The 25,250-nt window shown below is 40.4% G+C and overlaps 1 protein-coding gene across 1 annotated transcript; it reads left to right on the forward strand.

Annotated features, from left to right (window-relative positions):
• The first annotated feature begins 5,609 nt into the window (after positions 1–5,609).
• LOC108665757 (bumetanide-sensitive sodium-(potassium)-chloride cotransporter) lies at positions 5,610–24,292 on the forward strand. Its single transcript, XM_018152551.2, has 21 exons — positions 5,610–6,025; positions 6,678–6,767; positions 7,000–7,075; positions 7,218–7,313; positions 7,730–7,857; positions 8,206–8,334; positions 9,910–10,024; positions 10,571–10,710; positions 11,491–11,602; positions 13,248–13,408; positions 13,722–13,953; positions 14,814–14,921; positions 15,163–15,312; positions 15,809–16,020; positions 18,011–18,142; positions 18,427–18,533; positions 18,889–19,019; positions 20,742–20,872; positions 21,037–21,337; positions 22,093–22,204; positions 23,292–24,292. Exons 1-21 carry the CDS (start codon positions 5,840–5,842, stop codon positions 23,425–23,427), a joined length of 2,985 nt encoding a protein of 994 aa, XP_018008040.1. The 5' UTR covers positions 5,610–5,839; the 3' UTR covers positions 23,428–24,292.
• The last annotated feature ends 958 nt before the right edge of the window (positions 24,293–25,250 follow it).

Below are 25,250 nucleotides of genomic sequence, written 5' to 3' on the forward strand. Positions count from 1 at the left end.
TCCCTCACGTCCCTCACGTCCCTCACGTCCCTCACGTCCCTCACGTCCCTCACGTCCCTCACACCCCTCACGTCCCTCACGTCCCTCACGTCCCTCACGTCCCTCACGTCCCTCACAGTGCTAGTAGCCCCACTTGTAGTGCCGCAAGTCGCAGTGCCGCTAATCATTGACGATTATGTGCATTAGAGCCAAATTATCGTCCCTATATCATTATTACTCATCGCAATATCACGATCAGCGATATAGCTGCATTTTAAAAGCTTGGGCGTTACTATGCACAAATACTGTAATATTTTCATTTAATTTCCAAGAAGCCAAATGTTTTTTTTTAAACGAAAAGAGAGTCGAATGGGAGTTCTGAAGTTATGTGAAATGTGCGTTTGAATTTATCCCTTTTATTTAGCTTGTAATAGCATTATTATTTTCAAAATGAAAGAAATAACGGGATTATAAACTATGTAGAGAAAATTCATATTAACCGAGTTATCCTTGTTCAATTTGTGAACATGATCGAGGGGAAAAGGTTTTGTTCAGTGTGATATCAGCGAGGCCGTACCGTAAAGTAATATGGCGTATGTCCCGCTTACACTGTATTTACGGTAAATACTGTCAATAGACTATGCTTGGTACACACGGTTTACAAGTCAAAAATGCTCTGCATGCGGTGCATACGGCGCGTGAAGCTTTGAACGCGCTTCACGGCCCGCACACTATACGGTATACACGCGACATAAATCACACGGAACATATACGGTATGAAGTGATCTCACCTGCATAGCAATATTACACGATAATCACAAGCAATCAGTGCATTAGCAATCAGTGAGGCTGAAGTTCAGTGAACTGCCCGGCGCCTTCACTGATGACCCAGATCTGCGTCAGCTGTGTCTGACGCAAGCTCCTGATTATAATGACCGCATATTTATTGTATGTCTTTGCTTCGTAATCTTCTCAGAACATATTCCTTAGAATATTCTTGTCTCCTACTCGTCTCAGAACATGTTCCCTAGAATATCCTCGTCTCCTACTCGTCTCAGAACATGTTCCCTAGAATATCCTTGTCTCCTACTCGTCTCAGAACATGTTCCCTAGAATATCCTCGTCTCCTACTCGTCTCAGAACATGTTCCCTAGAATATCCTCGTCTCCTACTCGTCTCAGAACATGTTCCCTAGAATATCNGTCCCACCACCCGCGTCCCACCACCCGCGTCCCACCACCCGCGTCCCATCACCCGCGTCCCACCATCCGACTTTACATCATATATCTCGTCTTATCGGGCGCTCCAATATTTAGAGTATATTAATTATTTTGCATCTTACCCAGTCACAATTGCAACTTTACATTATTTATCTAAGGTTCGAGAGCTATCCTACGTGTAGTGAATATTCGCTTCATCGTTTCGTACCCATTAAAAGTTTCTAAAAGCTCAGAGAACGGGGGATCAAAATTGACGTTACAAATTACACTGAAGCGAGACGTCGGGATTAATTCGTGCTTTTATAGCGGCAGACGACAATTTCTTAAGCGTCCATCTTGAAGAAGAAAGATAGCGAGAATTACCCAACACACTCACGGACATGAAAACTCGAAACAAGTTTCGAGTTTCTTAACCACAGCAGAAAAAAGATACTGTAAGCATTATCTAAAATTGTAAATTAGTGCATTGAACTGTTACCAATATAATAAATAATTATTATCGTTGCATTTTTTTTCACCTCATTTAAACTGAGCTCATCACACTGCTTAGAAATTTCCTTGGTACAATCCATTATTGGCCTAAGATAGGAAGTCAATAGTCGCGACATTCATTCAACGAAAAATTATTCATTTAAGAGCCCTCACAACATCGAGCCTCGTGGCGATGTTCACAACAATCGTTCGTCGATAGATGCTGCGGCAGTTCGAGGGACGTTGTCATAAACGTCGCAGGCAGAAGGTAAGTTAGTTCCGATGACTTGATCCGTTCATCTCACTGGAACTAATTTTCCAACACAGGGATTAGCAAGTTACGGCCCTTGGCTGCATTAGCATTTACGATTTAAATGTACTAAGTACCATATTAATTCCTATCAATTTAACCCTGTGGCGAATGAGGTGAGGTCTTCATTTTAATCATTATGAAGGCAGGTTGTTGGAAACTTCGTTAAAATAATTTTGAATCGTGCAGCACTTAACCAAATTAACAATGGTTTAGCTCGTATTTCATGCGTCGCAACTTCAAATAAAAAATATGTGATTTACGAAGTATAAGACGGGATCACTGCAGCCTTAATAGAAAAAATAGCGTACCTCTGGTCCGACCTGTGTTGCTATTACCTCTGAACATTCAATAGCAACTTCTGGCTGGGCAATGGGCATATATGCAAGCTTCATTACTGGAATCCACCGAAACATCCAATACCAACTGTTGGCTGGGTAATGGACATAAGTGCACGCATCATCACTGTAATAACCAATACATTCAATGCCAACTGTTGACGAGGCATTCGCACACGCTAACTTAAAACCGTGCTCGCCTTATCACCTTCTTTTAATTTCACTTTTCGGCATACTTTAGGTGGTCTTTGATTTTTAGGGCACAAAACTTGTGTAGCAATTTTGAGTTACACAGTGCCTGGTTGTTTTCCATCTATCTACGCTGTGGCCCGCCCACCTAATTAAATTGCGACCCAATGCCCCTCTATATATATAGGTTACGTATTTACTCCGATAAAAATTTAATTTAATATTATGTCTTATCATTGTTTACACCTGAAGTCACTTTAATGAGCGAGATAAAGGCGAAAGGGTTTTCCTACATTTCATCTTATTCATCATAACTTGATTCTAACCCTAAATCTGTGTGCCATGGTTTTCAATTATATAATCATTGTGACTTTTAAATTGAACTTGACATATACATCTCCTAAAATTAATGGCACATCTAAAAGCATAGAATGTGTAATTGTTTTGAAATAAATGATAAACTTTCAATACAAAGCGATCAAATTGTGAAAACAATATATTTGGTATTTATTAAGCAAAAATTTGATTAATTGTTGGCAGGGAGCACGCTCATTCCTCCACCTTTCTCCTGGTATGCTCTCGGCCCAACCTGTCACCCTGGGTCTTGCTTTCTAACATCTATTATAACTGTCTTCAGCTATCAATTCAAAGAAAATCGACTCAAATTATTTAAAGGAATATAAGTTTTCATTATTAAATATTTTATTTTCTCTGTATCTTTTCTGTTCCAAGTGTCTGACTATGTTAAATTTCTAATATTTATAATAATAATGTCAGTGAAAGGAAAATTCCCAGCACTAACATGAACTCACCGACGGGTTGATAAGCTAGGGAGAGGCTCGTGAATAGTATAGTTTATCATCGGAATTATCTGAGCTGCCTTTGTAATGAGTAGGTCAGATATCACTAAGAACTAAATAATTCCCTGAACGAGAAACTCTCAAAAGTTTCTGGACCTGAGCCCTCGCAACATTATTTTCACGTTACGGATAATTTTAATAACCATAAATGCTGGGTGGGCAATTGAATAGTTTCAGAGGTAGACCGAACTGAACTCCAAGTTAGTAAATAAAACTGCGTGTGTTCGTTGAACATAAGTGTATATGATTATTTGATGGCAGTGAGCGTAATTATTAAAGAATAGTGTGCGTGTTCTTATTTAAATTGAAATAAAAATCGACGCTAATTAAGGTTCACAAATCTATGTTGGGTTTGGGCAACGACGCGAACTTCGATTTTGCACCTGATTGATTTTGCAAGATATTCAAGAGACGAAAGCCGCCATTGGTGAGAGATCATATTCAGTGTTATACAGTAGCGAAGTGTGGACATATGCCACGCCAATAGTTAGCATTCAATGTTTAGGGGTAGTACTGAAGGAGTGAAGTCTGTACACATGCCCAATAATGCCCATTGCCCAGCCTACGGTTATATATATGCCTATATATAGGGGTATTAGCAGCACTAATCAAACCAGAGATACGCTAAATTCTTCAATGAAGGCTGCATTGAAAATTTGGTCACATCATATATTCTTGTAGTTCGTAAATATCAATTTAAAAGTTACAATTTATTAAATACGAATGCAATGCTAAAATGATGGTAAGACTTTACTGTCCATACTTTTTTAAATTAAGTTTTATCAAGTTTTAAACCAAATGTCTTCATCATCATGAAATGATGCATTTTTACCTCAAATGCAAGCTCCTCATAAGCAGTAATTAACATGAATTAATAACAATTAACTGCAAATTTAAATTTGGAAATGCGCATGCCACCCGCGGACCGTAGCTAGCCTGCTCATGCATCCATGTGTTAGACGCTCAGTTTCCAAAGAGATTAATTAAATATTGCATGTAGTCTTCGATACTAACTTACTCTTGTCATCAGTTTTCAACGTCTATGTTGCTATCGTTCCTCGGAGTGCTGCGATTGTGATTGTGAGGCTCGATGTTGTGAGGGCTGTTTTCATGCATTGTTGTGAACATCGCCGCGAGGCTCGATGTTGTGAGGGCTGTTTTCATGCATTGTTGTGAACATCACCACGAGGCTGATGTTGTGAGGGCTGTTTTCATGCAGTGTTGTGAACATCGCCGCGAGGTTCGATATTGTGAAGGCTGTTTTCATGCAGTGTTGTGAACATCGCCGCGAGGCTCGATGTTGTGAGGGCTGGTCATTAAATCACTTTCGGTTGTATCAATTGGCTCCTCGAACAAGACCATATTTTGGATGTTATATCAAAGAAATGTCGAAGCAGTGCGATGAGCTCGTCTGAATGTGGCACATAATAAAATAAGAACTTATTTGTGTAGTGGCGGTTTAGTGTAAATTTCATTGTCTGTGAAAGTCTCTCATTTCTCTCTGCTGTTTAATTCTCGTACAATATTTCGAAAAATATGTTTGTTTAATATTACAAAGGCATTACATTTGTTCGTCGTTTGATAAGGTATAGTTGGGATTTCACCACTGAAATTGAGTGTTTTTTGAGGTTATCCAACTAAGATATTGATAAGGAGTCGGTCGCAGTATAGGCCCGAATTCCACGATATGTGAGAACAACTGAGTTATGACAAATGATGTTCTATAAGTTTCGGACCTCCTGAATAAAGAATTGTGGAAGAGTTGACGCAATGATAAGGGGCTTGTATCTTTCACGATAAGATGGGAACGCTACGAAACGAGATGGTCACTCTGTTCTACTATAAGTAAATGGTCAACGTTAATGCACGTTCAGTGATGATTTTGTGTTCAGGCAGGAAATCTCTACTGCCATCTTCTTAATTTTTTTAGGAAAATACCCAGAAGAATGTATTAGGGAGAGTTCGATTCGTTTTCTTAATTAAACTTTTTATAACAACTGAGCTGAAGTAATCACTCAGTGGTTTTCTTTGTATTTGAATAGCACGAACCTACTACGTCAAGAAGTGAGCAAAGAAGAGCCCGTGTCGAGAAAAAGTCATTCAATCCGACACAATTTTTTCGAATGAATTATATAGATTTCTATTTTGTTATCTCAATGCTGCGAGATATGTACTATCATTAGGTAATTTTCCGTGCAAGTAGGATTCCAAGAACTGTCATAAACATTACTTCCTAATAAGATATAAGTAATTACAACTCTCACTTTTTTCAGCTACTTCCTAATAAGATATAAGTAATTACAACTCTCACTTTTTTCAGCTACTTCCTAATAAGATATAAGTAATTACAACTCTCACTTTTTCAGCTACTTGCGTACCAATTTTCTAGTAGGCTATCAGAGAAAAACGTGCATTAACTGAGAAGCAAGCCTATATACTGATTCTTGCGGTTGGTGAGCATTAGAGGACAGCATGTCACGGTTAAGTGTGGACCACAGCGGAGACCCGCATTATGACACCAACTACCAAAGGTCCCTACGCCACTACATCACCCGAGAAGCCCTGCCCAGCGAGTCCAACTACAGAAACATTCATACCATCCACCAAGAGAGGCCTACCTTGGATGACCTCCACGACTCCACGTACAAGCCTAAGAAGGTAACTCGTCCTGATATTGGAGTGCTCATAGCCAATCCAATATAATCAATCACAACATATCTCTTGGAATGATGTAACTCAACTTACCTACTATAAACACTGAGAGTCAAAGGAATCCTTCAAAGAACTCCATCAACTTATGTTGAGTTTGATATGGATGCAACTCATGATATGGATGCAACCAGAAAAAATACATTATTTAATCATTTTAATGATGCTCAAGGGAAGCCAGAAGGGTAATTCGTAGCTTGTGGATTATGAGAGCTTTTGTGGTAGCCAAATTTTTGGTACAGCAACAGTCTCAGGCTAGATCGTCAGCATCTTGGGAATTTCTCAAGGTTATGACGAGAATGAAAGTTCGCAAAAAATATGAAATTCATAAAATCACAATAAAAAGTATGGTAATTGGAAGAGTAAAATTAAAACTACGTATTCTTTTTTGGTCATATAACTGCATTTTGAAATATTAAAATAAAATAACAATACTTCTTCGAACAAGAAACTACAGACACGTTTTGTGTCGAGTTCGATATTTATCCGATCTTAAATGGTCGTTCATTCTTCCAATTCACTAAATTGCTGTTTTGCATTAGTTGTATTCTATTAACTCTCATATATGATTTACTTAAGAGTGACAACATTTGCTCACTAGGCAGACGAGCAGACTGGAAACGATGACGTCGAGGCAAAGGTCCAGAAAAGAGGCAAAGTCATCAAGTTCGGCTGGAAGCAAGGAGTGCTCGTGAGTATAGTTGCCTGCACAACTCTCCGTCACCTCAGTTAAACCAAAAGATACCAACTTATTTATTTCAGGAGAGTAAATAGTTCGACGTCTCGAGCACAAAAACGTTAAATTGATGCAGAACCACCAGGTTATGCCCCTAATTTCATTAGTAAATAAGCAATGTTGAATGTTTATGTCTTGAAACGTTCAGGTATTCGTGATTTGAAATGAGATGTATTCTGTTTTTCAGATGCGATGTTTGCTGAATATTTGGGGCGTAATGCTTTTCCTGCGAATCTCCTGGGTAGTTGGAGAAGCTGGATTAAGTGAGTCTCAAGAGGACTCAGTGAGTTCATGGTGATCTGTTGAGTTATGTAGCGAGCTAATGAAGAATACAATAACTATTATTTACACGGCAAAATTATCTGTAGACTGCAGTATAATTTACGGATTTTTCTTCTTATACAGTCGAAGCCTTGGTGATTGTGTGTTTCGGCAACACCGTGACATTCATAACCGCCATCTCCATGTCCGCCGTGGCGACGAACGGTCTCATTGCAGGCGGTAAGGTTTGATTAGGTTACACAAGACGTCGTCGCGTGCGGTTGAAGAATGTTCTAGAGATTTGAACAAATTCTATGCTAGAGTTAAATCGAACTTGCAATTTTAACAGTTTAGAGAACTGAAATTTGTTATGATAACATGAATGTAAATTTAAGGTGAGTCATTTATATTTAATTTCTTAAGTCATTTTATTTAGTTTGAAAATAGGACTAGTTGGGGTTTATTTTTATTACAAATCATGTCAATTTATCATTAGTATTACATTTCACTACTTGTATGACACGCATTATTTTTTTTGTCGCTTTAATACCTCAAATAATCTACACATGGACACTACCAATGCCTATACTGTATATTATTCATCATACATGGTTTCTTCTAATTTTACCTCTGACTGGCTGTCCCATAAATCGTAGGGGGCGTGTACTACATGATCTCCCGGTCGCTGGGTCCCGAGTTCGGGGGCTCCATCGGCCTCATGTTCACTATCGCTAATTCAATCGCTGTCGCCACCTATATCATCGGTTTTGTCGAGAGTTTACAGGTAATAGTCGGCCAACGAGAAAACTATTTTATCTCAATTTGGAATTCATATCCACGAATCTCGTTAGCAATGAAGGACATTCATTATATAGATGGAGACACGTATACGCATTCAGCTTTTTCAGTCTCTAACACGAAACATGGCTCATAACGTCAATGAATGATATTCAGTAATATTCGGCCATCCATTTCTCTAAAGAATGGCTAATATTGTGCCTGGTTACGTGCAGGGCATGCTTTTTTTCCACTCCCATGGCCAAATCATAACTTCATTGCCTATTTACGAGCTACACTTTTAATTTTCCATACTAGTGTACAAACATTAATATTGTTTCATGGTGACGAGCAGGACATGTTGTTCTTTTACTTCGATACCGTCATGATCGACGGAGGTGTCAACGATATTCGGGCCGTCGGGACAGGAGTATTGTTCGCCCTCATGATCCTGGCCATCGTGGGCATGGACTGGGTGACCAGGGTGAGTGATTTGTGACCACTGACCAGGGTGAGTGTTGGGTGACCAGGGCAACCCGGGTGATAACCTTGTGGACATGCCTCTTGTTTTGATAAATCTCTCATCTCTTCGAGACCCTTACTGAGGCATCTTTCCAGATTACAGTTTAGAAATCCAGATCACTGGTAATTGCAGTACGCAAGATACGTAGTGTGAAATTATATCACATTTAAACTCTGCTGTTAGGATGAACAGAGGTAAATTACACTACTGGAAAAGCTATGATACGGTGAAAAATACAATTATTGCAAAAAATTTCACAATATATACATCTAGAGAAAAACTTTATAGTCATAATAACTCAGAGCACAACCCCGCCTAGAGTTCAAACGTAGGCCAGCGACATTCTTTTGCAACCTTAATTAAGAGAATACAGCACTCGATCCACGCTCGAGGGCCATCACATTTCGACAGATGGGCAGGTACTTAGCCGGGTGCAGGAGTAGGTGCTGGGTTAGGCTTACTAACAGCCATGCAAAGTAAGCCAAATGTTGGACCTCGAACTTTAGGTTTTAAGGCGTATTACTTATACTTGTTAATCGTAATCAAACTCTGATGCGTGGTATTTTACATGCAATTACCTGCTTAAGGATTTGGGCTTAAAGAACTTGAGTTCGGTAGAGAGGGCTGCACGAATTTAAATCGGCCTTGCTTATCATCTTGTATTTGGCACATGAAGGGAAGTTTCCATCGCTTGGTGGCAGCGGTTCACACACCGTAGTGTCATCATAGTTGGAACAATATAGGATATTGTTCAGCCTGTACGTCGGCTGCATGCTGGCACCAAGATCTTAGCATATGGACACAAATAAGAAGTCGATACCTTGCAAGGCTTGCATCTAATTCGCTTATCCCGTGCCTAATTGCAATTAGATAGCTTCACCTTGTTCCTCTTCACACGCACCTTTCTCTAACGCTCTACTATCAAACTGCATTTCGATAGTCAGAAGAAGCGCCACCGCAAATATACGCACATTTTTATAAGTGATACTAAGTTGTGTGAATGAATATTTTCCATACATTCAAGTTCTATATATACGATTTTTAATTTTTTAAGAATAACGGTACTGCCGAGATTACTTTTTTTATGTAAAACTTATCTAATAAATGGTAAAACACAGGAAAGAGAAGAAAACAGCGGCTACGGTGAAATACAGAGTCACTCATTTAAACGGCATACACAAATAAATAGATTTAAAAATCTATCCCGTTACGGATCTTTATTTGCTGACCACTATGTACAGTTTCTTCACTGCAGGATAATTTTGGCTATGTACACACCGAACAATCGGCTTCGCGAAGTTTAATTATAATTACAATTCCTTGTGGACAAGCCACGTACGCTAAATGTAAGGGACACATTGTTTCTACATAAAATCGTATGCCCATATTGAAGACCAGTTGGTACTGACTGTCTTGTCTACCTATACGGTTGTTCATTGCGGCTGTGTGCATTGTCTAGCCACTCTCGCTCTGAGCCGTGCCTTGCGAGATGCCACCACATATGCCATATATTTTTCTTTACATCAACTTCCTCAGGTCCAAATGATGCTGCTGTTCTTGCTGCTAGCCTCACAATTGGACGTGATTATTGGATGCTTCATCGGTCCGATGACTGACGAAGAAAGGGCGCGCGGCTTTGTGGGCTGGAATGGTGAGTATAGTGAAGAGGAATAGTTTCAGATTTGGTGTACTCGGTGCCAATATTTTTATTCAGTCTTGTGTTGGATGCTGATTGTGTATTGTGTGTCAATTATTGAAATGATGTTCATATAGTATTTCACTTGATGATTAGCGGCAACGTCCCTTGATCTGAGAGTTTGATATATAGGCAAAGATGGTTTAATATAATTAGTGATCTAGGTTATGATTGAGAGACTTGTTTCGGTAATTATGAAGGGGGTTCATACATCGAGCGGCATGGGTAGGGGAAGTGGTTTGTAATCCATACTCTAAACATTTTCATGGATTTGTCTAATCCAGAATTCCACAAGTGGGCGTCTGGCGAGTTGTTCTGCGAAGTCCTTCATTATTTCGCTGTTAAAACAAGGCACTGTCATGCAGTATGCAGTATCAGTTTTCCATAGCTCAAGTTTGTAGATGTCTTTTAGAACACATGATTTTTCGGAGAATCATCAATATTCGTTCATTTTCTATAGCTCGATTTCGCAACAGAAAATTACAGATATATTTTTTTCAGGTGAGGTGTTTTCGGACAACATGTTACGAGAATACCGTGACTACGACGGCGAGCCTCAGAACATCATCTCGGTGTTCGCTGTGTTCTTCACTGCCGTCACGGGCATCGTCGCGGGTGCTAACCTCTCCGGGGATCTCAAGGTTGTTATTGTAACTATTGAGTGATTCTGATTTATAACTATTGATGACTTTCACGGTTCACTCAAAGTCAGACATGATAATATTTCTTGAACTAATGTCACTAATGTACTCTTGCAGGCGCTATATTAAGCGCCACCTGACTGATACTATATTTCTACCTTAACCTGAGGACAGGGATTCGTTGACTAAGTGCGTAAAGGATAAGTAGGACACCATCTGTTTCGAGAACTTATCTTGATACGGGGGGATATATGTGAAGGATGCGATACAGGTAAAGCTAAGGCGTTGACGGTCAGGTCAGAGTAGCTCGAACGCTAGTTATATCTCGGCGTGCGTACTTGTACCTACTGCGGACTTCTGCGGGGCTGTACTAATGTTCCCAGCCCTTTTATAGAATCACGGCTTCCGCCCACAACTGAGGTCTTGATTGCGTGATAAATCACGTGATGTTGTCCACGCTGACTAAGGTCAAGTACATTTCCATCAATATCTAATACGTCTAGTGGATATTGAGTCTCAATTATAATGAATAGAATGAGACTCCTGATTGTCACCGGACAGTACATACTTAAATGGTTGTGAGTAGAACGATGAAATGATCGTAAAAACTGCGCATTACTCATAGTACAGTTGTACTATGCACACTTGATATTTGTTTATCAATCACTGTTATATATACTAGAAACGTCACACCGAACCATTCAAATTATGTTTGCATTTTCCAATAGGTGAAAAATTGGACATTTCATAACTCTGTTAAATTTTAACTTTTCACCGCAGGATCCTGGTTCGGCCATCCCGAAAGGCACCCTCCTCGCCATAGGCATCACCTTCTGCAGCTACATCCTGTACCCCTTCCTGCTGGCTGCCAATGTGGTCCGCGACGCTTCAGGTATCACTGCTTTATTGTTATCAGTATCACTGCTATTGGTATCAGTATCACTGCTATTGATATCAGTACTGTCACACGATTTTTTATTTCTTATTTTCGCGACCGCAGCGATGAGTATCTGTTCATATAGCTATTTTGTTCTTTTCGAATGTTCGCATGCGGTGACTGCTCGGTGGGGTGCCAAGTAGCCATTCAGGTAGATCAATTTGATTTCATTATTCTATATTTCGGACTTAATCTTTGTATTTTGCCGGTAGGCTCACCTTACTTTTAGTTTCTGCGTTATTTTAACGAGCACTGTGCGAGTAGTGAATACAATCTACTTAAAGAGCAAACCTCGCGACATAATCTCTTTATTAAAAATGGGCTTTAACTTTAAATACACAGTTTAATGACGGCTATTTTACAACAGAATATTTTCGTACTTCAAATTACAATAGGTATAATGTTGCAACAAATTTGATTTGGCTATTCCTATTCCGTTATCAATTGCAAATCCCATCGTGCATATACATTTGTCTGTAAAGTAGAGTTGGTTGACTATGAACCTTCTTAGTAGTTACATCGCCCACCTTTTATGTTCATTCGGTCCGTGGGCTACACCCAAGTATAATGCAGCAGCCTTCAAGTTGCCCGTGCATTTTAACGTGGCATAGGATGATGTCCAGCTGGCAGATGCCGTGCATTAATTTTCTCTGGTATGAAGGTATCGATTAGAATTTACTCGGTGTGCTTAGTTGGTCAATGTTTCTGTCTGAGTCATAAATATTAGGAAAAGTGATCCCGAGTATACAGCACCAGATAAATGAAACCCTATTGGACCGTCTAGGATATAATGTGAACGATTATCTATTGAGACATTCAACAGTGAAAACAAAATATCCGACTGAGCAGCATTTTAACATGCGAATGGCATGGTAGCGCGCAGTGTGTCATAAACATCTCGACACGCGCTATGCTACGTTTTGGCTTATAGGATTTTAAATACTGTGGTGGGCGGCCCACAGGCAATACATTCTTTAGGACCATCAGCCGAGTCGTCCTGTGTCTAAAGTTTAGACACAAGAAAACGTTCTGCATAACTTCGGAACGCTCGCAACGCTGTCGTTGTAGTTTGTGGTCACCGATGCGCGTTGATGATGCGTGGTTGTGTATTGTGTTCTAATATCTGGAAAATATTTAAATTTATCATTCTAGACATATAATTCATGTATTCGTGGAAATTGAAGCTTATTTGATCAATTTTATAGCTTGATTGGTTGAGATGAGATTGATTACTTCGGCGTATTGTGACTGACCGTGAGATTTACTTCACGATTGTTTTATTCGTAATCTTGGGCTGCCTGGCCTAGAATGCAACATTGGGTGAAGTTGATGAATTGAACTCAAAAGTGGATATTCGGGTATATCAAAGAATTTAATTATTTTGAACTCTATATATGTAGGATCGATTTCGAATATAGATTATACCATCCGCCAGAATATCGATGAGTCATCCCTAGTCCAGAGGAAGCGAGTGTCATACGCAGGGTTCTTCGTTCTAGACTCTAGAGCATCGCCAAAGTCAGAGAGACGTGATATTATATTCATTAAATTTATGATTGACTCGGAAAAAATCCATACAACGAACTGCATTGACCCGCAGGCAACACGACGGCGTTTAAGGAGTTCTACTACACAAATGAAACGGTCAATATTCTGGATTCGCCGACGTTTACGGAATGTTCCACTACCGGCTATGACTACGTAACGGAAGACAACGAAACGGTCTTAGCCTGCGAGTTCGGACTCCATAACAGTTTTCAGGTAACTCCTGGTTCCTTCGTTTATAAATGCAGATTCTGTGGAATCAAATTTAACGGATCATTTGTCTAACACTTTACCTTTCGTCTTCAACGTTTTCATACAAATCTATCAGTGGATTCAGTCCAGCACAGTCTCCATTTAATGTTTCACGATTAATTTAAGTTCTGCATCTGTACTTTCTGAACTTGGACCAATTAAACTTTCACACACCTGAGCTTGTACTTAATTAGTTTCTGACTATCATCGTTGACTGAGAACATTATACTTAACTATTTATTTATATATTATTTTCTTATATACCGACATGAATCAGGTAATGGAGCTCGTGGCAGCGTGGGGCCCCTTGATCTACATCGGCTGCTTCGCTGCGACGCTCTCGTCGGCCATCGCGTCCCTGGTGGGGGCGCCGCGGGTGCTGCAGGCCCTCGCCAAGGACCGCCTCTACCCCGGCATCTTCATGTTCAGCAAAGGCTTTGGGGCGAACAACGACCCCGTTAACGGCTACTGCTTGGTCTTTGTCCTCGCCTTCCTCTGCATCATGATCGGTGAGTATCACCGCTAACCATTCGGTTTCTTTCGGTTGCATGACAACAGATAATTTATGCAGTGGTACCTCGAACACTACAAAAGTCCCACTAATAATTAATGTAAGGAATAATTTGTGAAAATTTGTCCTCGAAATTCGATCATAAATGTTTCGAACATCTGTTCTGAACCCGTTACTTCGGTGCTAGCTCTCTCCCGCCCTCATCCGTCACGTCAGAACGAGTAAATTCCTGACTGTAAGAAAGTTTACACTCGGGGTATGCCTATTTTCCACTCTGTGTTCCGCATATAGCACACATAACTACTCTAAGACATGCCGAAGGCACGTACTGATCTCGAATTTATTAAACAACAACACATTATAAAGGTCGCCTGTGCTGCAGAACGAATAACGCTGAAGATGAATCAGCGGCCTCGTTGAATGGGGGAAATCTAAAGGCTGTTGTTTACATACATTAAAGTAAAATAATTATCATTTGGGAGGCTAGATGAAAAATTTATTTGGATTAAAACTTCGCAAATATTCGTCTGCGGAGTGTATTGTGATCGAGAACCGATGTGCCCCTGTTTGAAGCTACTGAGCATAGACGGCTATATAACTTGAAGAATATTGCTGAATGTGTGAACCGTCGTATCTTTAGGTGAGATTCTTCCCGCAGTTAGAGTCTCATTCTTAAGAATATCTATGTCTCAATGTAAAAAGCACAGGATTTTCATAAATTTTACCATTATACTCGAAGACTTTAGCTGTGAGATGCAGTTGCAGGCCATAACAGGTTTCACTAAATTACGTTGACAAAAAATAACATGTAGGGAAATGTACGGAATTTCCGGATGATCAAATAAATTCGCGTTCCAGGGAACTTGAATGCTGTGTCGACCCTGCTGAGTAACTTCTTCCTGGCGTCCTACAGTCTCATCAACTTCTCCTGCTTCCACGCGTCCTTCATCAAAATTGGCCGCTTTACGTCAGGCGTTTCTTTTAGTTTGTCCAGCCCTGTAATTAAATCCCATAGACATTTGTTAAAGGGCCTAAAAACTGCCCTTCTTTGGGAAGCTGTCACGAAATCATTTTTCGACGTAGAGGGATGATTCTGGCACCGTTAGATGCGTCAAAAAGTAAGCTTTAAGATGAGCCCAAAAAGTGGAAAACGCCAAAATTGAAAATTTTAGCCAGGTCGGTCCCCTTAAAGGCCTTGTAACATTTTGACCTATTTTTCAGTACTATAACTTGTGGGTGAGCCTTTTTGGTGGCGTGCTGTGCCTGGTGACGATGTTCCTCATCGACTGGATCACGGCTCTCATCACCTTCCTTGTCACCATCGGCCTCTACTTGTTTGTCTCCTACAGGAAGCCAGGCTAGTAGTAGAAGCGTTCAGTCTATTGTCGGTCTTACGGAGTGTGACTGTGGCGTGATTCTTTCATTTCAAAACCATTTTAGCTTTTAACGGTTAATTAATGATAGTCCCAAAACTCCTAGAAAGTTTAATGACCTCTCGAACCCCAAACCTGCAATTTTATCCCTCAAGTAACTATAGTCAATATTGCCACGTAGTGAAATCAATTCAACACCCAAATAGCAAAATTTTAGAATTTTCAAGTCCTGAATCACCGGGAAATAGCAGTTTAACATTGTTTTTCACAACGACACATCAATTCTAATGATATTCCCATGATATCTCTAATACTTTCATGATCCGTTACGAAATCTTAATTGAATAAAATTGAATATTGTAAAAGTTCAATATGAGTTAGAAGACTTACTGAGCCTTTTATATGCGAATTCATTTTGCAGACGTAAATTATGAGTCAGGAATATTATTAAGCCTTTTAATTGATAAATGCATATTGTAGACGTGAACTGGGGCTCGAGTACACAGTCAGCCTCGTACGTGTCAGCCCTGCGAGCGACGCTGACGCTGCAGACGGTCGTCGACCACGTCAAGAACTACCGACCCCAGATACTCGTGATGTCAGGCAGGCCCAGCAGCAGGCCTCCTCTGCTCGACTTCGCCAACCTCATCACCAAGAATCTCAGCATGATGGTGTGCGTTGAGGTGTCCAAGGTGAGGGACGGTACTTATATGATATACAAATAACATTTGTCCTGTCCTCATAACTCGTGGCTTAAAGCATGAACTTCTCTTATGACACGTAGCTTAAAAACATGAACTTCTCTCGTGACTCGTAGCCTAAGACATATACCGCCCTCATGACTGGTAGCCTAAGACATATACCGCCCTCATGACTGGTAGCCTAAGACATATACCGCCCTCATGACTGGTAGCCTAAGACAGCTACTGCCCTCGTGAGTGGTAGCCTAAAACATCTACCGCCCTCACGACTCGTAGCTGAAAACATCTACTGCCCTCATGACTCGTAGCTTAAAACATCTACCGCCCTCATGACTCGTAGCTTAAAACATCTACCGCCCTCATGACTCGTAGCTTAAAACATCTACTTTAGTTCTAGGCTCTCATGCATGCACTTCCGTCAGCCTCTTCTCAGCTGGAATTATTTCTGCTGATTCTGCAGAAATAATTCTGCATTCAAGTTATAAATCCTACTATGTTCTTCCTCTCAAATGGAAGTGGATAGAAACATGCGGTTGTTAAATAAATGAGCGGGTGCACTTTGCAAATGTGTGCTACAGATGACGTGCATTGCAAAAAAGAATCTCCAACGGCAACGGCGAGAATTAGGGTTCTTTTGATACTTGAAAATGGCGACGTTTTTTGTTACACAACCAGCGTGTAATTATTAGTTTCTGGCATTTGCGTGGTGTGACCATCGCCAATTGAGGGAGACCTGTAATGGTTTCATGGATGTGTTGAATGTGCGTCCGGCATCTCGCAGAAAATCGTGTGATAACTAAACCGGAGAATCTCGGCCTCGCGCAAGCCGGTTTACTGACAAGATCGAGCGAATAAAAAAATTGTTTGAGGGATTCTCGGCTGACTGCGGAAGAGATCGCCTGCAAAGTTGGCATTTCCGTAGGATCTGCGCACACAATCCTGCATGACGGCCAGAAAATGCGAAAAGTTTCCTCCCGGTGGTACCAAGAATGCTGACGGACGACCACAAGCCTCCTCGCGTTGCATGTTGCCAAGCAACGTAGATCCGGTAGGATGGCATGAATGGAAATTACTATTAATCGATGCCCTTTTTTATTCCTGAAACTAAGCTCCAATCGGCTCAATGGCAGCACTCAGACACTCGGATTCCGCAATTTTCCAGTGGTCATAATAGTTTTCCAAGTAAGCGCTCGCAGCGGCCAAGGAATCTTGGCGTCAGTGTTGTGAAAAATGCTTACGGCTACTGGGAAATTACGTCGAGAAATGAGACATGCTTAATTGATTTTTGTTGAGAAGTTAATATTAAAAAGTGAGAGAAGAATAATGTAAGGGTATCACTTGAATACACTTCGTATCCTGAAAGTCATTTTGCTCTATATAAACTACGCACCATTTCATCGGAATGCTAGAATTGAGGTGCATGTCGGCGTATTTCCAGCTGTTCCAACTCATTCGTCACTGCAAATTCCAGCTGTTAAAAGTCATTCATCGCTGCAAATTCTTGTTGGTTCGCTGCAAATTCCAGCTGTTCCAACTCATCGTCGCTGCAAATTCCGGTTATTCTAATACAGTCGTAAAAAATGTATTATAACGTACTCAGCAACGCTTCGGCCTCTTGCTGGAGGACCCTTTTTGTTCGCCTCACTGACTCATGCATGCTGCCAACATCGTCAGTTGTGCTCCCGCTTGTCGCTGCCGTGACCGGTTTGGCTGTGAGGTCACATGAGGTTCGAGCCAAACCAGAAGACAATATATCCGCCTGACCTATAGAGTGGAGGTAGAGGGACAGGTGGCCTAGAGGGACCCTACCCTTTCAGAAAACTTCTCACACTAGGAGCGGAACTATACTGGCGGTTCACCCTCTTGACTGCCATGTTGCTTTGTTACCGTAATTTCTAAATTTTCTGTGTCTGAAAACGTTTCCTTAATCAGACGTAATGCATTATTTGTTCTTAACATGTTTGTGTAATACAACGAACAGGACATGGACTGGAAGACAAGGACGGTCTACATCAACAAGTGCAACGACTGGCTCATTGAGAAGAAATACAAAGCTTTCTACAATCTCGTCAAGGCCGACCGGTTAGACGAAGGAGCCGTTAATCTCTTTCAGGTATGAATGTAGCAGCAGGTGTGCTGTTGTTTGGAGAATAACTGCTTTGAATAACTGCTTAATATATAAATTGCGCACTGAATATAAGAAGCAAGAGATGAGTTTCAATAAATGGGAAAAATTCTTCCGGTATTAAAATTCACACATTTTCTTACGTTCTTATATTATCAAATCAGATTGTCTTGACTTACTTTATTTTGGTAAGAAAATAGATTACAATGAGTGTTTTAGAGTTTTTATCAGCTAACGGTTTTATTGTTTTTATCAATGTAAACTCTGTGCAGCTCGCCGGTTTGGGCAAACTGAAGCCCAACGTGGTCCTCCTCGGGTTCAAGAGCGACTGGAGCGTGTGTGACAAACAGGAATTGAAGGCCTACTTCAATACCCTTCAGTGAGTTCAAGGATTTTGATTATTTCGATCAATTATTATTATCAATAGTTATTCCTTTATGTAATATGGACGTTCTCTAAATTTTACTTTTTCTAAATATTTTTCTTAAATGTGTTTCTCGGTTGTCGTCACGGTAGGCAGTCGGTGTAGCGCATGCAATTAAGCTACCACTTTCGGCGTGGCTTCTAACGTTATACCTCGCAATAGTACTTACTAGAAGCCTGATTAAAATTTTTGTCCATGGTTTCATCTAGATTAATAATGGTAAAAGATTTATAGGAACATATATGGTATAAAAATTCAAATGACGCTTGTTTCCCCCCACCTAAATTTAAGTTCACGTTCCTTGCAACAGTGCTGCGTTCAACATGCAGCTTGGAATTGCCATCTTGCGTTTGAGCAACGGCACGGATTACTCCAACATCATCGCTGACGACGAATCTCCCAAGATCTCAGAAGGAATTGTTAACGAGGGCGCCGACATAGGTAGGTGGCTTATAATCAGGAAATATCGCTAACTTTTTAGCGCATTTTCTCATTTATGGGAAAAATGCCCAATTGTGCTTGTCATGTCCGTCCGTCTGTCCGTGACTTCACGTTTTCGTCGACGAGAAAATGCGCACTCTGTCACTCACTGCAATGGGTACTGAGTTATATTTTTCTAAAATTTAGTCTTCAAACTTTCCGACGATGCAAATATATATATGCAAGCATTCCTTGATTAAGACTGATTTTTTAAGAGAATTCCCATTTATTTCCTTCATTTGATTCCACAAGGAAATTCACCGAAACAATTATTGTACCAACTATTATAGGTTTTAACATTAGAGACGGCGTCACGATATTCAAACGCAAGCAGGGGGAAGTGAGTGCAAAATACACAGATCGGACGATTCGGCTACTCAGGAAATTGGCGTATAAAAAATCAGAATGTAATTGCTAACGATGAATCATGACTTTTTGAAGTACAAACCTATAACAAACAGGAAAATTTATCGTATTCATATAAGAATTTCTTTAGCTCTTTCGATGTTGAAATGTACGAGGTCAACAAAATCAACCTGCAGATTAATTGTGCACAACCATTGCCTAAAAATCAGGATATAAAGAACCACAACCTACTTACAAGTCCCAAAACTGCATGCTGCCATGCGCTTTTCCCAAAATCCTAAATTTTTCTCCTCTGCGAAAGTTCCAGCTCTCCAAAAAGCCGTTCTGGCTAATGTGCAGCAAGATTTTTTGTTCAATACACAGCTGTTTGATCCAGAACTTTACACAACTTTGCATTTTTCGACGAACATAATTTCTTTTGACTTCACGCTCATACCATAACCTGTGTATAAGAGCCACAATTCATTAGCCTACGATTAAACAGCTTTTTCTAAGACTGAAAGAGTAAAGCCACGTTATGACGTTCACAAGAGAGATTAACTGTGAGACAACCTACTATTTAGTTGGAAAACATTTATCATGGAAAATTCAACCAAGTTTTAACATAATGTAATAATGGTATTGCTTACGTAGAATTTTGATAATTCGAAAGTGGTATCTATGGGTAAGCAGAATCAATTGAACACCAAGCATTTTAACTGAACCGTTGACAAGCGATGTTATTAAAATTACCTCTACCCTCACTACAACTCACCATTGCATGGTGGTGGCTGTCCTAAGAATCCTTTACTCTGCTTCCAGGGAACCATTGACGTGTGGTGGCTGTCCTAACAACCCTTTACTCTGCTCTCTGCTTCCAGGCTGTCTCTTATACACATCTAGATGTGTATAAGAGACATCCCAAGATCTCAGAAGGAATTGTTAACGAGGGCGCCGACATAGGTAGGTGGCTTATAATCAGGAAATATCGCTAACTTTTTAGCGCATTTTCTCGTTTAAGGAAAAAATGCCCTATTGTGCTTGTCATGTCCGTCCGTCTATCCGTGACTTCACGTTTTCGTCGACGAGAAATACGCTTTCTGTCTTTCACTGCAATGAGTACTGAGTTATATTTTTATAAAATTTAGTGTTCAAGCTTTCCGACGATGCAAATATATGCAAGCATTTCTTGATTAAGACTGATTTTTTTAAGAGAATTCCCATTTACTTCCTTCATTTGATTCCACAAGGAAATTCAGCGAAACCATTATTGTACCGTCCATTACAGGTTTTTAACATGAGAAGTTTGTTTTGAAACTAATTGGCTCCCACCCACAGAAACCACACCACGAGCCGAGGCCAAGAAGCGCAAGTTCTCATTCTCCGCCGCCTACACCGGACCGGGCGGCGCTAAGCTGCCCAAGGAAATCCTTGACGGCGTCACGATATTCAAACGCAAGCAGGGGGAAGTGAGTGCAAAATACACAGATCGGACGATTTGGCTTCACAGGAAATTAGCGTATAAAAAATCAGAATATAACTGCTAGAGATGAATCATGACTTTTTGAAGTACAAACCTATAAAACCATTGACGTGTGGTGGCTGTCTTAACAACCCTTTACTCTGCTTCCAGGGAACCATTGACGTGTGGTGGCTGTATGACGATGGCGGCCTAACACTCTTGCTTCCATACATCCTGACGACTCGCTCCAATTGGAGCAACTGCAAACTGCGCATCTTTGCCCTCGCCAACCGTCGCGACGAGCTCGACATGGAGCAGCGCAGCATGGCAAACCTCCTCTCCAAGTTCAGGATCGACTACGGCGACGTCATCGTCATCCCTGACGCCATGAGTGGAGTCAGCGACGCGAGTCGCAGAGAATTTCAAGGACTGATAGAGAAATTTAGGACCACCGCCAAATGTGCTGACGATGGTGAGCTTGCATCTCAATAACAATATAGTAATGCATCGTTGTCATCCGTTCCATAATTAATCTGTAGACACAGAGTTCAAAGGAAATTTATGATTTATCTATGGTCTAATGGTTTATTTTCATATAGTTTTCTCTATATGTATTCAAATCCTTCAAAATATGGTGCTAAATATCGTAAAATACGTAATAATCTTGAATTAAAGTCACAGCTCGGCATTTCATTAGCCATTTTGTTATGTATTGAACAGAACAACCAAATATTATGCACGGCAAAACAGATGATTAAGTTTTCAGTAGCTCATTGCCAGGCCCTTTCGTGCCATATATTGGCTGCTAGGGACTCCGCATGTTACACAGGTCCTGAGAAGTTGTTTTCCCGCAGGTTCTCTAACTTATAAGCAAGACATTTTGACAATGATGAAAAATGCATGGAAAAACATTTAAATCCAGTTAATATCAATTAACCAAAATTCTCAATAAATCATTTCTTCATGATACTTAAATTTACGTCGGTGAGGCAAAACTTCATTGATTGGTTAGGTTCATAGGTTCATATCTAACGAGCATGACAATCTTCCATTCCCAGATCGTTACTCATCCTAAAATACCTAGGTTGTTCTATGGATAAGTCCTCCGGTCACGGATCGTACATTAAGAGTGACTTCTAAATTCTATTATAAAACTTGATAGTCATGCTAACGTATTGCAGTTTTTGCCTATTCGTTATATACATAAGCTTGTTCCGTTTTCCAAAGGAGTGTCTATCACCGAGGAGGAGTTGGCCAATCAGAAGGACAAGACCAACCGACACATCAGATTAAAGGAACTGTTGCTGGAGAACTCCTCGACCGCCAGCCTCATCATCATGTGAGTCCTGGCGTTGAATATCCTGAGATACAAGCGAACATTAAATATAAATGAAGAAGGTTGCTACTCCTCCAATTGAAAATTATCAGTAAATAAATGAAGTGGTATTGAATCCCGTGCCTGTGTACGTTGGTTGGAGTATCCCGTGACTGTGTACGTTGGTTGGAGTATCCCGTGACTGTGTACGTTGGTTGGAGTATCCCGTGACTGTGTACGTTGGAGTATTCCGTGACTGTGTACGTTGGTGTATCCCTTGCCTGTGCACGTTTGTGTACCCAGTGACTGTGTAAGTTGCTGTAACCCGTGACTGTGTACGTTGCTGTAACCCGTGACTGTGTACGTTGTTTTGTGTATCCCGTGACTGTGTACGATTCTGTATTCCGTGACTGTGTACGTTGCTGTATCTTGTGACTGGATACGTTGCTGTATCCCGTGACTGTGCATCCCGTGAAAGTTCAAGATAATTACGGAGTGCTCATTGAAGTTCGTGATTCATCGCAGCTCTCTCGCACCATTATAATAAGATTCAAGAAGATTGAGGCCATAAGTTAATGAATCTTGGTTCAAAGACAGCGTAGACTTTTTGCAAGGGGGAGGAAGGCATACGGTTTCTGATACCAGGATTTCAGTACCGTATTCTCCGGGAAATAAACGGTGCGCGATGCACTTCAATGAGATTCAATGACATCTGAGGTCATAAATACTGGATGGCTTCTATTAATAAAAATACATTGTATCTGATTAAAACCAGTTGCTGTGCTCCTACAGAGCAGTAAATGATGGTATTTTAACTTGCTAAACCAGCGTTAAACTAATGGGAATACTGATGTGAGGCCGGGGTTTTCTGAGTTATTTTTTTATATATCTTTGTGACGTAGAGGAAAAGAAACAGAATTTACAGCTTCAAGCTCCTCGCCTAGCCATGGGCACTCGTAAACACTGAATGAAATAATGTTTCTCTCCGTTGCCGAGTGCGCTGCTTATGACAAATCTCAAAATACATTTCCTTATCTTTGAAAGATCATGCAAAACATATATTTGATGTTGTCTTTATTGCAATAATTAATGTAAATTTCGGCCCCTACAGGACGCTGCCCATGCCACGCAAAGGCCAGGTGTCAGCGTCGCTGTACATGGCGTGGCTGGACTACATGAGTAAAGGCATGCCGCCCTTCCTGTTCGTCAGGGGCAACCAGCAGTCTGTGCTTACCTTCTACATGTAGAATTAAAACTGCCGTCTCTTTCTCGTAACCTCGCTACAAGACATCCACTTATCCGGCTGAATAGAACATACTAATGGGGGACGCGCCTAGAAACGCGACAGCAATTTTTCGTCTTGTCCTTACTCTAATTGGACACTTTCTCTAAATTTTCGTACGTGTCTCGCATTATTTTAAGTTTAATATTGCACAATTGTTATCCAAAATTTTTTTTCTGGAGCCAGTAAACAATTATAAAGCTGCATTAGCGTTAAAATTATGACTTGAAATTATACGGAAACAATTTTCATGTTGTTTATAATCATCGTTTATTACTGAAAATAGTTTCATAAACAGGAAAAAATATAGGAGTATAGACCGCAAATTCCTCTTGCAAATTGGAAAATGGAACTTGGGAATCCCTTATTTATTTTTTTTGGCTGAATGAAATTAACATAGTAACTTGAGTTTGATTTCGTTTGGTGAAGGTAATGGCGACAAAATCGATCTTTGGCTTTTCATCCAGGCCACGCCGCTCCCGAACAGTGGACTCTTAACTTGATGTCAATGTGGACTCGGCAACAAATGCAACATGTGGATGTTATCTTAACGTCATCTTGATTACTACCAATATTTATATACTGATGAAGCTGATTTGATATTAATGTTATCAATCTGAATAGATATTATTGATTCTGTACCTACTAATCTGTGTCTCATTATAGGATACAGATTTTTATTTAGAGAATAGCAGGATGGCACCTATTCTATTGTTGTGCTATAATGCCTTTCTTAATATGATTATTTCGAGCGATATCACTAAGGTTCATGTCTCGATGCATGAGCGTCTCTGCGTGTGAATGGCGGGATTAAAGTGGACGTCACTAAAGCCTCTTTATTTGCTGCCACTGATGCTGCACAAAATTGGATCAAGTCGCACACATCGAACATTCACGTTAAATTTACATGTTGGATGAAGACTTACGAAATAGCCTATGGTTACTTTACTCTACTTCTCATGCAATACCGCTTCCTCTCCGAATAAAGCCTCTTCATTTGTTGCCACTGATGCTGCACTTGGATCAAGTCACACACATCGAACATTCATGTTAAACTTACATGGTGGATGAAGACTTGCGAAATAGCCTATGGTTACTTTACTCTACTTCTCATGCAATGCCGCTTCCTCTCCGATCACCCCTAAATCAACAAGCAACAAGATCGAGCAACAGTGTCATCTCGAAAATGTTAATTGTCATGATTTTCCTCAGCCGTGGCGTGGCGTTCTCAGTGCCGGGGACTCATTCGTCCCTTCATATCAGAGAACCTGAACTAATTAAGGCTTGCGTTGATTCTGATTTATATAGTTTCTTTTGTTTTTAACGTCGTTCCACCGCTCATATTCGTCACCAAATGTTGAAGTTCACGAGATAAATAATAATCATTTATTTTTTTTGCGCTCACTCGTTAGGTTAACTACTCGCCTAGGCAATGGGGCATGCGGAACTCCAATCTGGCGCAGCTTGTTTTGTGATTAAGGGCGTCTTAGGCGCCGGTCGAAACAACAGTTTTCCATTCAGGCGTTCTCCTCCATTAGACTTTCGTCTCCCGCACTCATTTTAAAACGGGGAAAAATTTCTGTTTGCGAACTGATTGCTTATATAATGTGATTGTTTTAATGTGCAGTAGCATAGACTTATGAAGTACAGATGACTTCTGATGCCATTTATGAAGGAGTTTATATATGTAAGTTCTTGTTAATTTAATGACGTAGTTTGCAGTTGTTCCAATTTTTATCAAGTAGAATACTGGTTAATGTTTAATGTATTAATTTAGTGCAGAAGTTA

This window comes from Hyalella azteca, unplaced genomic scaffold (assembly GCF_000764305.2).
Source record: "Hyalella azteca isolate HAZT.00-mixed unplaced genomic scaffold, Hazt_2.0.2 contig9041, whole genome shotgun sequence".
Classification (NCBI taxonomy): Eukaryota; Metazoa; Arthropoda; class Malacostraca; order Amphipoda; family Hyalellidae; genus Hyalella; species Hyalella azteca.

Coding starts and splice junctions, on each gene's coding strand:
- LOC108665757 (XM_018152551.2), top strand. CDS start 5,840: ATGTCACGGTTAAGTGTGGACCACAGCGGAGACCCGCATTATGACACC. Junction 16,021..18,010: donor TGTGCGTTGAGGTGTCCAAG/GTGAGGGACGGT, acceptor TACAACGAACAG/GACATGGACTGGAAGACAAG. Junction 21,338..22,092: donor CGCCAAATGTGCTGACGATG/GTGAGCTTGCAT, acceptor CGTTTTCCAAAG/GAGTGTCTATCACCGAGGAG.